General features: G+C 40.8%; 1 protein-coding gene across 1 annotated transcript in view; it reads right to left on the reverse strand.

The window, feature by feature from the left end:
• Positions 1-2,485: 2,485 nt before the first annotated feature.
• Positions 2,486-12,941, reverse strand: part of GALNT11 (polypeptide N-acetylgalactosaminyltransferase 11) — a 52,645-nt gene continuing 42,189 nt past the window's right edge. The window contains exons 7-12 of the mRNA XM_077491179.1: positions 12,263-12,380; positions 11,882-12,034; positions 7,578-7,796; positions 6,304-6,408; positions 4,820-4,957; positions 2,486-3,069 (exon numbers count right to left, since the gene is read on the reverse strand). Of these exons, the coding sequence (XP_077347305.1) occupies positions 2,938-3,069; positions 4,820-4,957; positions 6,304-6,408; positions 7,578-7,796; positions 11,882-12,034; positions 12,263-12,380 (865 nt within the window). The 3' untranslated portion in view covers positions 2,486-2,937. The remainder of the gene's footprint in view (positions 3,070-4,819; positions 4,958-6,303; positions 6,409-7,577; positions 7,797-11,881; positions 12,035-12,262; positions 12,381-12,941) is intronic.

The raw sequence follows: 12,941 nt of genomic DNA on the forward strand, positions 1-12,941 counted from the left end.
AAATTATAATATAATAAATAATTATAAATAATTGTACCAAATAATAATATAACAATAATAAAAATTATTCAATAATGTAATCAAATCAAAAACACTGAAATTTGCTCAGTTGCAGAATTGTCACTGTCATTACTTTTCAGTATTTGATGACGGATCTCCCCACAAATCGCTATCGCTTAATTCTGCGAGTGATTCTAATTTATTATCGCTGTTTTCTAGCTGGTCTAAAATCATTTTTGATGTACAGTGACAGTTTGGTTGCTATGGGCAATCTCCAGTTTCCAGGCATAAAGAACAGTTTTTATTATATAAAACTGCATGCAGGACACTGGGCAGACCACTAGGGACAACGGGGATGTGAAATATTTACATACAGCAATGTAATCTGTAAGATTACATTATACTGTATGTATACTGTTTGTTTCACTTTTTGAATTTGGCGCCGATCTCCGTGCCCGTGCGTCGCAACGCTCGCAGGGCACGGAGATCGGCGATGTAATGCATCGAGCGAGACACGGCTCGCTCGTACAGCGGGGAGACAACGCTGGATCCGAGGGAGAAGGTAAGTAAACCTCCTCCTGGATCCAGCGACGCTGTCCCGAGTCTGACTCGGGGATACCGCTTTTGGTATAAAAAATCCACCCCGAGTCAGACTCGGGAATACCGTCAGGGGGGTTAAAGCTGAAGCTTAAATAATCATTTGACAAATCCACTTGGGAAATAGTGAATCTTGATGCTGCCTGTCCACATTTTGGACCCTCTGGCAGTACAAACAAAACCCGTGTTTTGCAAACCTGAGTGATCGCCTTTAAACAGACTCTGATCGCTCATACTACATCAAGAGAATGTAGTGCTTTCTCTTCCCCAGATTAAGGCTCTGTGGAGAAAGAAGGAAGAATAATATTGTGGTTTAAATGCATGATGAAATATGTCTCTTACAAGACAGAGCCGTTAGTTCCGATACTCTTCTAGCAGAAGAAATGGCAACAAAATACATAGAAGGAGAAATTCCTGAAAAAATCTCCCCTACCTTATCCTCGCAGCAGGGTTTTATCAGAGATAAACCCAATCCTCACCCTTCACGGTAGGCTCCGGGACCTTAAAGGAAACCTTCAGGAACCGAGGAAACTCTCAGGTTAACCCACAATCCTGGACCTGCAACAGGACCCTGCTAATAAAACTTTATGGCCTCACTACCAAAAAGTACTGGATCCCAGGGCCCAGCTCTCAAAGAGAAGCATTCGCAAGCAAAACCTTGTTTCTTTGGATTACAAGGCCCAGGTACCATTAATTTAGCCCTTTACAAGACATCAGAACGGATCCGGTCAGCATGGCTGGCACTCATCAGAGGATTACTGCCCGTGGAGCTCAGCGCAACACATCTTTACTCGTGCCCAACACCTTAGACACTGGCGAAAAAACTGAGGACTCTCCGTAATGGGAGAGGTTATATGGGGGAAGTACACGCCTTAAAGGGCGTGCCAATGTCCAGCACCTGGCGGTCCGATATAGCCCACATAGTAATTACTATGGCTTTGTGTCCCCTGATGTAAGAAAATAAATATTACTTTAAGATCTGGAGTAGTAGTAAAATTGATAGAATCACAGATAGTATGGCTGAATTTGCATCGTATTTGGACCAAACTCGCACAGGACCCTTTTTTTTTGGTCCGCAGCAGAAACGATCACATGGGTGTGAACACCCATGCGATTCGACTCCTGTCTGAATTTGCAGTTCGCACTGCGATATGCAAACTGATTTGGGGGTGCCATTAACTTTTAACTGACACGCCCAGTAATTCGCATAGGGCAGTGTGAACTGCCGCTGAGAGACATGTGATGTGGGAACCCGCAGTGGATTTGCAGGGTTCCCGCATTGCTGCAGTGTGAACTGAGCCTAACAAAGCATTTGATAAGGTTCCACTTTTGGGAACGTTACATCCGGTTTTAGGATAAAACATGATCCCAGTGATGCAGCCGCCACCTGCTGACCCCCCCTACTAACTGTCACTGTTTGAAAACAGCTCTGAACATAGCTGTGTGTGTGTGTATGAATGACCTACAAGCCCCAACAACCTTAGCGGCTGTCAGCTTGTAGTTCTCAATGAACCACCACGCCGCTGTGGTAGTTCATCGAGTCTTCCTGTCCGGTGTATCGTCTTCCTCATATGGGATGTACATGTAGGTACACCGACAGTGTGCAGCAGACCTCCATGGCATCAGCGATCTTCTGACCGTGGGTGCAATGCTGCCCAGGCTTCTACTACAAAAAAATAATAAATGCACATTTTCAGTCTGAATTATTTTTTTTTAATTTATGGTTTTTTTTTTGTTTTTTGTTAAAGTCAATTTATCTTTTAACCCCAAAGTAGTCTGATCCCATTTTACTTACAGTGCACTACAAAACTGTTTGCGAAAATTGAGTTCTACTTTGAAAGCTTTTACAATTGAAACAATCTGATGAAATGAAATAGAAACAAAAAAGTTATATTTACACAGTTTTATTAGAAATGCCACAAGCCATGTAAAATATATCTAGTGTCACTAATAACGTAACAAGGTGTTCAGAAATCCTAATGCTGCTCATGTGATTGGATTCTGTTAGCTTTTAAAAGTATTTAAATACTTTTATGACATACTGTAAGGTAAATAAAAGTCATTTAAAATGGTTAAAATTGTTTTTCATGTACCAAATAAATTTCATGAACATTTAAAAACAATTTAAAATTCTTTACACCCTCTAATGCTTAGTGACTTGCACATTAGTAATGGGAAGCGTCTTCTGCTATGCGGACAGGTATGAGCTGGCTGCCTACATGCGTCAGTCCAGCAATATATTCTGTAAAATAGTTCCATATTAAAAATAGCAGCATACGGCATGTAACGCCGTATAGAGTCCATGTAGTTTTTGCCGGTCGGAAAGGTCAGTGTGACATGTTAGCTCTCCATGTGCCACTGCTGAGATGGGGACCCGTCACAGATCGCCATGGCGACATATCCCTTGTGACTGAGGGAGTCAACAAGCTTCATACACTGGCCCACGGACACTTGGTACAAGCGATTGTTTTTCTGCATGTAAGAAAGAACATAGTCAGTATTGGACAACTTCTGGATTAAGCAATGAAAAAAAAAAAAAATTCCTTGAAGCTCATAAAACATGTTGTACTCGAGCAATGTCCCAGCTCCATGACCAGCAGAGACTTAATGAAATGTTCCCTGGAAGCAGCTAAGTATGGAATTACTGCAATTAAGTAAAACAAGAGTTGGAACTCCGCACTAGCGTACTCTTCTCTGGAACATATATGCCAATCTGAATGCATTTTTCATTAAGACGGTCCTGGCTTCCTTTAAAGGAAATTGGCAGCAATGAGAGTTAAACGAGCACACACGTTATAAACTGTCCAAGAGTTACGATTTGTATTAATAACCCTAAAAGGACAAGTATAGTGAGTGTACATTTTGATTCATTATTGCGGTGTTTACCCTGAAGCAGTGCTTTTCAACCAACAAAGTAGAAGGGCCACCAAAGGGCCATACATAATGTCCACTATACAAAAAAAGAGACACACTAAAGGAAATGATGATCAGAGACTAGGGATGCAGGTCTGGCACGATGGCTATAATGAGGGCGAGAGTCTGCAGCTGGAATCAGAGAAGGCTTGGCCATCCAACCTTTATTTCATCAGTGAATACAAGGCTTCCTCTGATTGGCTGAGATAGAGAGGTAGGCAGATAACAATTGCCACCTCAGCCAATTAGAGGAAGCCTTGTACTCATTGATGGAATGAAATACAAAGCCTACATACATTCCTACTCATTTTTGAGAGCAGGACGAGCAGTGTTGCCTCACTGCTGGAATAAAGCGCTATACACTGCATGTAGCTGATGCTAAATACAGTTTATTTGCTGCTCCCAACAGGGGCACCAGCTTGACCCAAATAAAACAAGTCACAAGGAAGTTGGGAGTTTGGCTTTAAAGGCAGGATATCACTAGAACCACAGTAGGAATGGCCCACCTACTAAGAATATCCACAGATATTGATCTGAAATGAAATTGGAGAAGTAAAATTTAGGTTAATGTCAGAAACTGTTGGGCAGTTGTGCAAAATATTTAAGAGAAGCCATTTCTGCCAGACAATACCAGCTCCTGAGGTCAATGGTATACTTAACTATTTTGTCCGACGGATTTTGTCCGAAACTGGTGTTGAATACACAGGGTCGGACAAAGTTGTCAGAAAATCCGATCGTTCGTAACGTGATGACGTTATTTAGTTACGATGGGACTACCTTCAGGCTAGTAGCCAATAGCTTTGGTCTAGGAATTTGATCTGAGCATGCGTGGAATTTTGTCCGATCGGAATTCTCTACAAACGATTGGACAAAGTCCCATCAGATCATGTTGTCGGAAAATTTTTATATCCAGCTCTCAAACTTTGTTGGTCGGACATTCCAATGGAAAAAGTCAGATGAAGCCCACACACGGTCGGATTATCCGACAACACAGTCCGATCGGACATTTTCCGTCAGAATGTCCGGCCGTGTGTACAAGGGCTTACACATGTCAATACTTTGGTCGAATACTTGATTGAAAAGACAAGTACATCACTATTATCTGTAGACACCGTTAGAATGAGATGTAAAACTTTCCTGTCCAGACATGTTGAAAAAGTCAACACTTTCCATAAAGTTGATAGTTATGATTGTCAGGTGTCCACAAAATTCGTTTACTATGTTAGTCAATCTAGCAGTCATAATTACTAACAATTAAGGAACATACATGCATACAGTATGTCTAATATTATGTATACAATGTACTTACACCAAAAACCCATTGCTGCGATCCCCCAGATCCATGACACTTCATCAGACGAGGAGGATCTGAGGAACGAGTTTCTGACACATCCAGACACAGAAGATTGCTCAGGATAAGCTCATGTTCCTCATTGTAAGTCCAGATCTGAAAGGGTCAAACAAAACTACTTTTTTTTTTTGGACTACAAAAATGTAACCTAACAGTAAAGTCAATAAGATAATGTCAGTTAGAAATAAAGAAGGACACACGTCGCTAGAAAAAGCACATCTAAAATTCATAATTGGCAGTTCTACGCAATTCCTGTCCATTTTTTTTTTTATATGAGGTGTAATACTACTAACCACCTGCCGCCCCGCCACAGGAGGTTTACATATAAACACACACATATATGTTCACACGTGAGGTAGATGGCACAAACGGTACTCTTGCTAGTGCTTGCAATCAGGCCTTCCCAAGGGTCATATATACAAATAGGTCCAAGGATCCCTGCACTTAAAAATGTCTTTCCACACAAGGGTTTTGGGCTACAAAGCTTACACCCTCGTTCAGGTAGGAGCAGAATTCTTATTTTTTATATATATATATATATATATATATATAAAAATTGTACCTCTTCTGGGACCAGGGGGGTGCAGCACACGCCTCCTGTAATTGTGGTTCTCTCTAAACCAGGGGTAAGCAACCTGGGGCCCTCCAGCTGTTGTCCCATCATGACTCTGGGATTAATTGTAACTGCCAGCCTTGCAATGCCTCATGGGAAATGTAGTTCCACAACAGCTGGAGGGCTCCAGGTTACCTATCCCTGCTCTAAACACAGCAGGTTACTGGTAATCGTGCATCAGGTGATCGCTACGATTGGTCATAGCGATCAAATAACAATGTAAACAACCTGTCATGCATGGCTATTCATGAACAGCTTGCTTACTGTTGTGATCTGTGATTGGCCCACAGCCATCACATGGTACCTGGCACCCTGTAACATGTGATCAGCTGTAGCCAATCACAGATCGCAACTATAAAAAAGTTGTTAATGAATAGGAAACATGACAGTTAAAACTATTGCTTATACAGTGATCATTACTGTATAAGCAATAACAATGTGAAAAAAAAAAAAAAAACACCCTTGATTCTTTTTTAATTTATTTGGCAAAAAGTAAAAAAAATCCAGTGGTGATCAAATACCACCAAAAGAAAGCTCTATTTGTCAAAAAAAAAAAAAAAAAAATTATTTATAGTTATTTATATATATATATATATATAATTGAATTTGCATATAATGATGCATGACCGCGCAACTACTTGTTAAATCAGCATAGTGTGGAATAGCAAAGCATGCTCTGGTCATGGAGGAGGTAAAACCTTCCACAGGACAAGTGTTTAAAAAGTAAAAAAAGTACCAAATTTCTGCATGAACTTGAAAGTGGAAAGTAGAGAGATGCACAGATCAGTGTGCAAACTCACAAAACAGAGCAGAATAAGATAACACATACCTGATCGGAGTCATTGTAGTCACACTGTTTTGCTACTACTAGCCCCCCTTTTTGGCTTGGATGGCCCTGGGCCACAAGACATCGATGTGTTTGCATGTTAATGAGCTGAAAGAGACAACAGAGGTTTTTCTTTACCTTCCCAATAATGTGTCCAGCTTTTAGTGTTTCCAAAGAAAGGATATAAAAGGCAAGCACTGGCCAATCTATAGTTATCCTAAAATACCTTTCCATGTAAATAGCAATTTTATGTGTTGGACACAATATTTCAGAGGAAAGGTACGAAACTACAAAGATTTGAAATTGGGTCTAGCAAAAACAAATCTACCTCAACGTTCTGCTTGTTGCAATCCGCAGAAAATACCACACAAAGACTTTAAAAGCATAGACAACATAGCTCACAATCAAATGATACACAAGTTCACCCAATCTGATGTTATACAAGATCAATGGCATGCTTTTTTTTTAACTGGAGTTATTTAAATGTACTCTGATGGTTCTTTTGAGTAATACTCAGATTGAGAAGACCCTACATTCAGCAAACTCATTTATGAGGCATAGTTGGTGAGGTTGCAAAAAAGTCCACACAGTTCAACCTGTGCATGTGTAAATTACAAATATGGAAACATTGTTTTTTTTAGGTGCGACACAAAAAGAGGAGATATTGATCTTATTTATACAAAGTTAAAATATTCAACAATAAAATAAACATTGCTTTACATACATTGTTCAGCTTTTCCAATTCATTCTACATGTTTCACTATGAATTGGCTTCTTCAGGGGAGAATTATGGATGCTGCATATGTAAGCACTGCAAAAGATGCATATCAATTTATTCACAATCAATAAACTTTAATGGTTAATGCAGATTTTGTTTTTTTCTTTTTGCGACTGAAAAAGAGTCTGTATCTTTTACAGTTTTTAGATATGCAGCATCCATAATTATCTCCTGAAGAAGCTAATTCATAGTGAAACATGTAGAGTGAATTGGAAAAAAACTGCACAATATATGTAAAAACAATGTTTATTTTACTGCTGAATATTTTAAATTGGTATAAGTAATTCTAATTATATTCTCTCCTCTTTTTGGGTGGCGCTTGTGGTTTTCAGACACCCAGGCTATTTCTTGTCAATTACAATGCAGAGGTTCCTCATGTTACTTTCAACATTATTAGTCCACATTTCAATGTAAACAGAACTTCATTCCCTTAACATTGCTAGAATAATTATCCAGATAAATCTAGCACTAATAGAAAACATTTAGTTCAGGAGCTTACCCTGCCACGCTGTAGAACTTTTGGTCGTTTTTGGCCTCGGTTGACAAACATGGGTGGTTGGGGTTTAGCGTTTGGTCCAGAAATTTGCATTTCAGGATATATAGTGTCAAGGTACCATTTAAACGACTTGCATTTTAGTCTGTTCCTTAGTGCCACTCGCTCGCTGATGTCACCGTATTCCCTGTTCCTAAGCTCCGGTCGGAGGGCAAAGTATTGTTCCTAGTAAGCAAGTAAACAAAGACAATAACAAAAGGTTAAAAAGTATACAAGCACTAAGTCTACACATGAGCCAACTTGCTACTGATCTGTGGGGATCTCCCCATTCAGTATTCATATGCCACCTGCAATGTTCCCTGCCACTGAGTGGTGGGCATATCCCCAGTCAGCACACGTCATCCCCTCCACTTATCTGTTGCTGATCGGTAACACATATGCCACCCTCACAAGGGTCACCCCACTCAGGAACCATACGTCTTCTCTGCAGCTAAACCCAGAACTTAAAAGCCAGGAGAAAAGAAGACAAACCTCTTAAAGTGGTTGTAATGGCTGAAGGTTTTTTTTTTTTTTTTTTTTTTTTTTTTTTTTTTATCTTTATGTATGCTATGCATAACCTTCAGTGTGCAGCTCCCTCTCAGCCCTCCAATATTTTTCCAAGCCCGATCTCAATTTAGTAATGTGTACAAGTCCGGAGGCACTCCCGGGTCTCTCCCTCCCGATTGGCCGAAATGCAGCAGCAGGAGCAGGGGATGGGGCCGAGCTGTGCTCTTTGTGTCTTATAGACGAAGGAGCTGGCTCAGAAGAGAGCATACATGAGTGCCCCCAAAGCAAGTGGGGGGCATTTGGCAAGGGGGAGGGCGCCGGCGGAGAACCTGAGAAGTGGAGGATCGGGCTTGATCTGTGCAAAACCACTGCAAAGAGCAGGTAGGTATAACAAGTTTTTTTGGTTTGTTTTTTATAAATCACTTTAAGGCAGCGTGCACAAATGTGGCACTAATCCCTGATGAATAGTGGTATTAACTGAAGCTGGTCAGGTTGGTATGCCTGCTTTAGGCTCCATATTTGGTTTGTTCTTCAGTGGTGGTAATGTTAAGCAGTAGTTTCCTTTTTCTCTAGCTAATGGTTAAAGAAGAATTCCAGGTATGGATATTTTTACATAGTTACAGTATCTCACAAAAGTGAGTACACCCCACACATGCTGCTCAGCTCACTCTGCCTTTTGTTGTTTTTTAACATAGGCTCACTGGATGTGCGATTATAGACTTGGGTTCATATAGTGCTTCCCTGGCAAGTGAATATTCACTTTGATGTGTATGTGTAGCATTCTACAGTGCCACATATCACTACCACTTTAATTTAGGGAGGGTTTTTCATTCACACAATTTATTTTTGTGGTACACACTTTTTTATATATTCAATTATTTTTCTTTTTTGCTTCATTTAGCCTTGTTTCGCTGCCTCCATAATTGCACCATCTGACCTCCTTAGAGGTAATAGACAATTCTGTCTGATCAGCGCCCGTCTTATCTTATCAGCGTCTATCTTAATCTATAATCAAGTTTTGGCATGTATAGAGATGTATATATAATTATTTATTTCTTATTAAAATGAATTGAGCTTACTGCCTCATATATTATTATATACGATTTTTTGATCTTATATTCATTTTTTATTTTTTCTACTTTTTCTAGTGTTCCACTTCAAGCCCCCTGCAGCCACCTTGTATTGGCTGTGTTTGTTGGCCGTTTTCTGGCGCTTGGGAGCATCTGTCTTGCCCTGCTTGGTGCGCATGGTATGTTGGTTGAGTGGTGTTAAGACGGGGGAGGGGGGGGTTACCCTCCATGGGGACATCTGTAGGGGAGGGGTAAGGAGCAGTGGCCAGGGATGGGACCTTTAATAGCCGGATAACTTATCATTCACTGTAGCTTGTATTGATTTAATTATATCATTGTTCTCTCTTTTTAGTGTTAAAGCAATTTTGATCATCATCCTATTCTACTTCCCTGATGAAGCCCATGTTTTGGCGAAACTAGTAGGGAAGAAATTTGGCCTGCTACTTACCATCCTTTTAGCTGTTTTTTTTTTACATAAAGTACTTGGCGATTTGTTTGTGGCACTGCGATAATCCCTCCCAAACATTTTTGTAAATATTTTATTATATCTTTTCATGTGACAACATTTTATAGCTTTACAGCTTGTATAACACTGTAAATTTGCTGTCCCCTCAAAATAAATCAACGCACAACCATTAATGTCTAAACCGCCGGCAACAAATGTGAATACACACCTAAGTGAAAATGTCCAAATTGGGTCCAAAGTTTCAATATTTTGTGTGGCCACCATTATTTTCCAGCACTGCATGGTGTTCACCAGAGCTTCACAGGTTGCCACTGGAGTCCTCTTCCACTCCTCCATGACAACATCATGGAGCTGGTGGATGTTAGAGACCTTGCGCTCCTCCACCTTCCTTTTGAGGATGCCCCACAGATGCTCAATAGGGTTTAGGTCTTGAGACATGCTTGGCCAGTCCATCACCTTTACCCTCAGTTTCTTAGCAAGGCAGTGGTCATCTTGGAGGTGTGTTTGGGGTTGTTATGTTGGAATGCTGCCCTGCGGTCCAGTCTCCGAAGGGAGGGGATTATGCTCTGCTTCAGTATGTCACAGTACATGTTGGTATTCATGGTTCCCTCAATGAACTATAGCTCCCCAGTGCTGGCAGCACTCATGCAGCCCCCCCAGACTATGACACTCCCACCACCATGCTTGACTGTAGGCAAGACACACTTCTCTTTGTACTCCTCACCTGGTTGCAGCCACACACTCTTGACACCATCTGAACCAAATAAGTTTATCTTGGTCTCATCAGACCACAGGACATGGTTCCTGTAATCCATGTCCTTAATCTGCTTGTCTTCACCAAACTGTTTGCAGGCTTTCATGTGCATCATCTTTAGAAGAGGCTTCCTTCTGGAACAATAGCCATGCAGACCAATTTTATGCAGCATCCGGCGTATGGCCTGATCACTGACAAGCTGACCCCACCACCCCTTCAACCTCTGCAGCAATGCTGGCAGCACTCGTATGTCTATTTCCCAAAGACAACCTCTATATGAGGTGGAGCACATGCACTCAACTCTTTTGGCTGACCATGGAGAGGCCTTTGGAACTTGACCTGTTAAACCACTGTATGGTCTTGGCCCCCGTGCTTGAGCTCAGTTTCAGGGTATTGACAATCTTCTTATAGCCTAGGCCATCTTTATATAGAGCAGCAATTCTTGTTTTCAGCTCCTCAGAGAGTTCTTTGCCATAAAGTGCCACGTTGAACTTCCAGTGACCAGTATGAGAGAGAGAGAGCGATAACACCAAATTTACAACACACCTGCTCCTTATTCACACCTGAAACGTAAAACTAACAAGTCACATGACACCAGGGAGGGAAAATGGCTAATTGGGCCCAATTTGGACATTTTCACTTAGGGGTGTACTCACGTTTGTTGCCAGCGGTTTAGACATTAATGGCTGTGTGCTGCGTTATTTTGAGGGAACAGTAAATTGACACTGTTATACAAGCTCTACACTCACTACTTTACATTGTAGCAAAGTGTTATTTTTTCGGTGTTGTCACATGAAAAGATATAATAAAAATATTTACAAAAATGTGAGGGGTGTACTCACTTTTGTGAGATACTGTACATTGGTCTAGCTTGGACCAATATACCTTTGCATAGACCATACCTATGGGAACCCTCTAGAAGCTGGAACGTACTGTAGTACACACCGATATTACAGTGATCTCCACTAGCTTCTGTGCCTGCCCATCTGCATTGTGAACACAGGATGTTGGCCCCTCAGCATGGGTGCCATTTAGAAAATGCAACGCATTTACTGATTGGACAAGGTGGAGAGCATGACATCACTGCCCCACTTCTCTGTATCAGAGATTACTTTGCATTCATTGAGAAAATTCAAACCATCCTCTGAATGGCACTTGTCTGCAGTTCCCCCATTGTGGGGATGAGCTACACTCAAAACCTTGAGCTGGTCAACAATGGCAGGATAGCACAGCCTGTCATTGGAACCTCAAAGCAAACAGACTAAAGGGTGAAGACTGGCCCTAAAATTCCTTTGAAAAGCAATGGTTTTTCCAAGAGTGCACCAGAGAAGCTGAATGCTTAAACAAAGTTCTCTTAAGACATTTGCATACCACAACAGTTCTTAACAAGGGTTAATATGTGATTCATTTAAACGTCATAGTTTACTTACAAACAAAATGTCTTTAAATATTTGGTGTGATTATCAGACATTACCTTATAGTCATCCATCCACACATGCGCCAAACGTAAAGAATTGTGGGCCATAGTGTCATGGCCTCCTGGAGAGCCATAAGGACGCCTCTTACGAAAGATGTGCCCCACCCTGGAGCAAGGTACTATGAGTAGACTTCCACCACACATCCAGATCTGAAAAAAAAAAAAAAACAGATATTTACTTACTCTCAGCATCTCAATTTGCAAATCAATCTAGGGGTTAAAAAAACAAAAAACAAAGAAACAAAAAACAAAAAAAAAAAAAAACACTTGACCCAGGAGGTATAGCACTTAAGATCTTAGAAGCACTCCAATCACAAAATTGAACCAGAAAAAAAAAAAAAAAAAAAAAATTAAAAACATCTCACAAAGTGTACTTACTCGGAATGAAATTTCCAGGTTCTCTCCACCCCAGATGTCCATGCCACTGTCATACTGGCCCAGTGTATTAAAGTATTCCCTGTCCATTGCAAAGAGACCTCCAGCCATTGTGGGAGACCTGGAATTCCAAAATTCTAAGTCATATATTTTTTTTTAAATAACAGAAGGGCAAATCTGGATCCTTTATGGCAGTGGTTCTCAACCTCAGTCCTCAAGTACCCCCAACCAGCCATGTTTTTGGAATTTCTCTTAGATAAAATAGCTGTCCAAAATACCGAGCCATTGACTTGTGCAAGATAAAGGAAAACCTGCAAACGTGGCCTGTTGGGGGTACTCGAGGACTGAGGTTGAGAACCACTGCTTTATGACACACAAGGGTTTGTGTTTTGATCAGAAGCTTGGAAGGGCAGACTAAAGTTGCTGTACATGTTAGGATGTTTTGCCAATATATCTGCAAACATGACAATCAGCCCTGGATGATTTCATAGATGTACATAAATGTATTAATTCGACAACAGTACTAATGGTTGCTTGTTACACATCACAACACATGAGCTGTAATTTATACTCTGTGCATTCAGAACCACCAGGAGAGGTCCAGGTCACGATAATCTCTTATGGCCATATAACGGGTAAATTGCAACTGGGTTTTGCTGTCTGTATCAACCCACTGATAGGA

Source organism: Lithobates pipiens, unplaced genomic scaffold, assembly GCF_037356315.1.
Source record: "Lithobates pipiens isolate NorthernLeopardFrog02 unplaced genomic scaffold, aLitPip1_a1.2 Scaffold_19, whole genome shotgun sequence".
Classification (NCBI taxonomy): domain Eukaryota; kingdom Metazoa; phylum Chordata; class Amphibia; order Anura; family Ranidae; genus Lithobates; species Lithobates pipiens.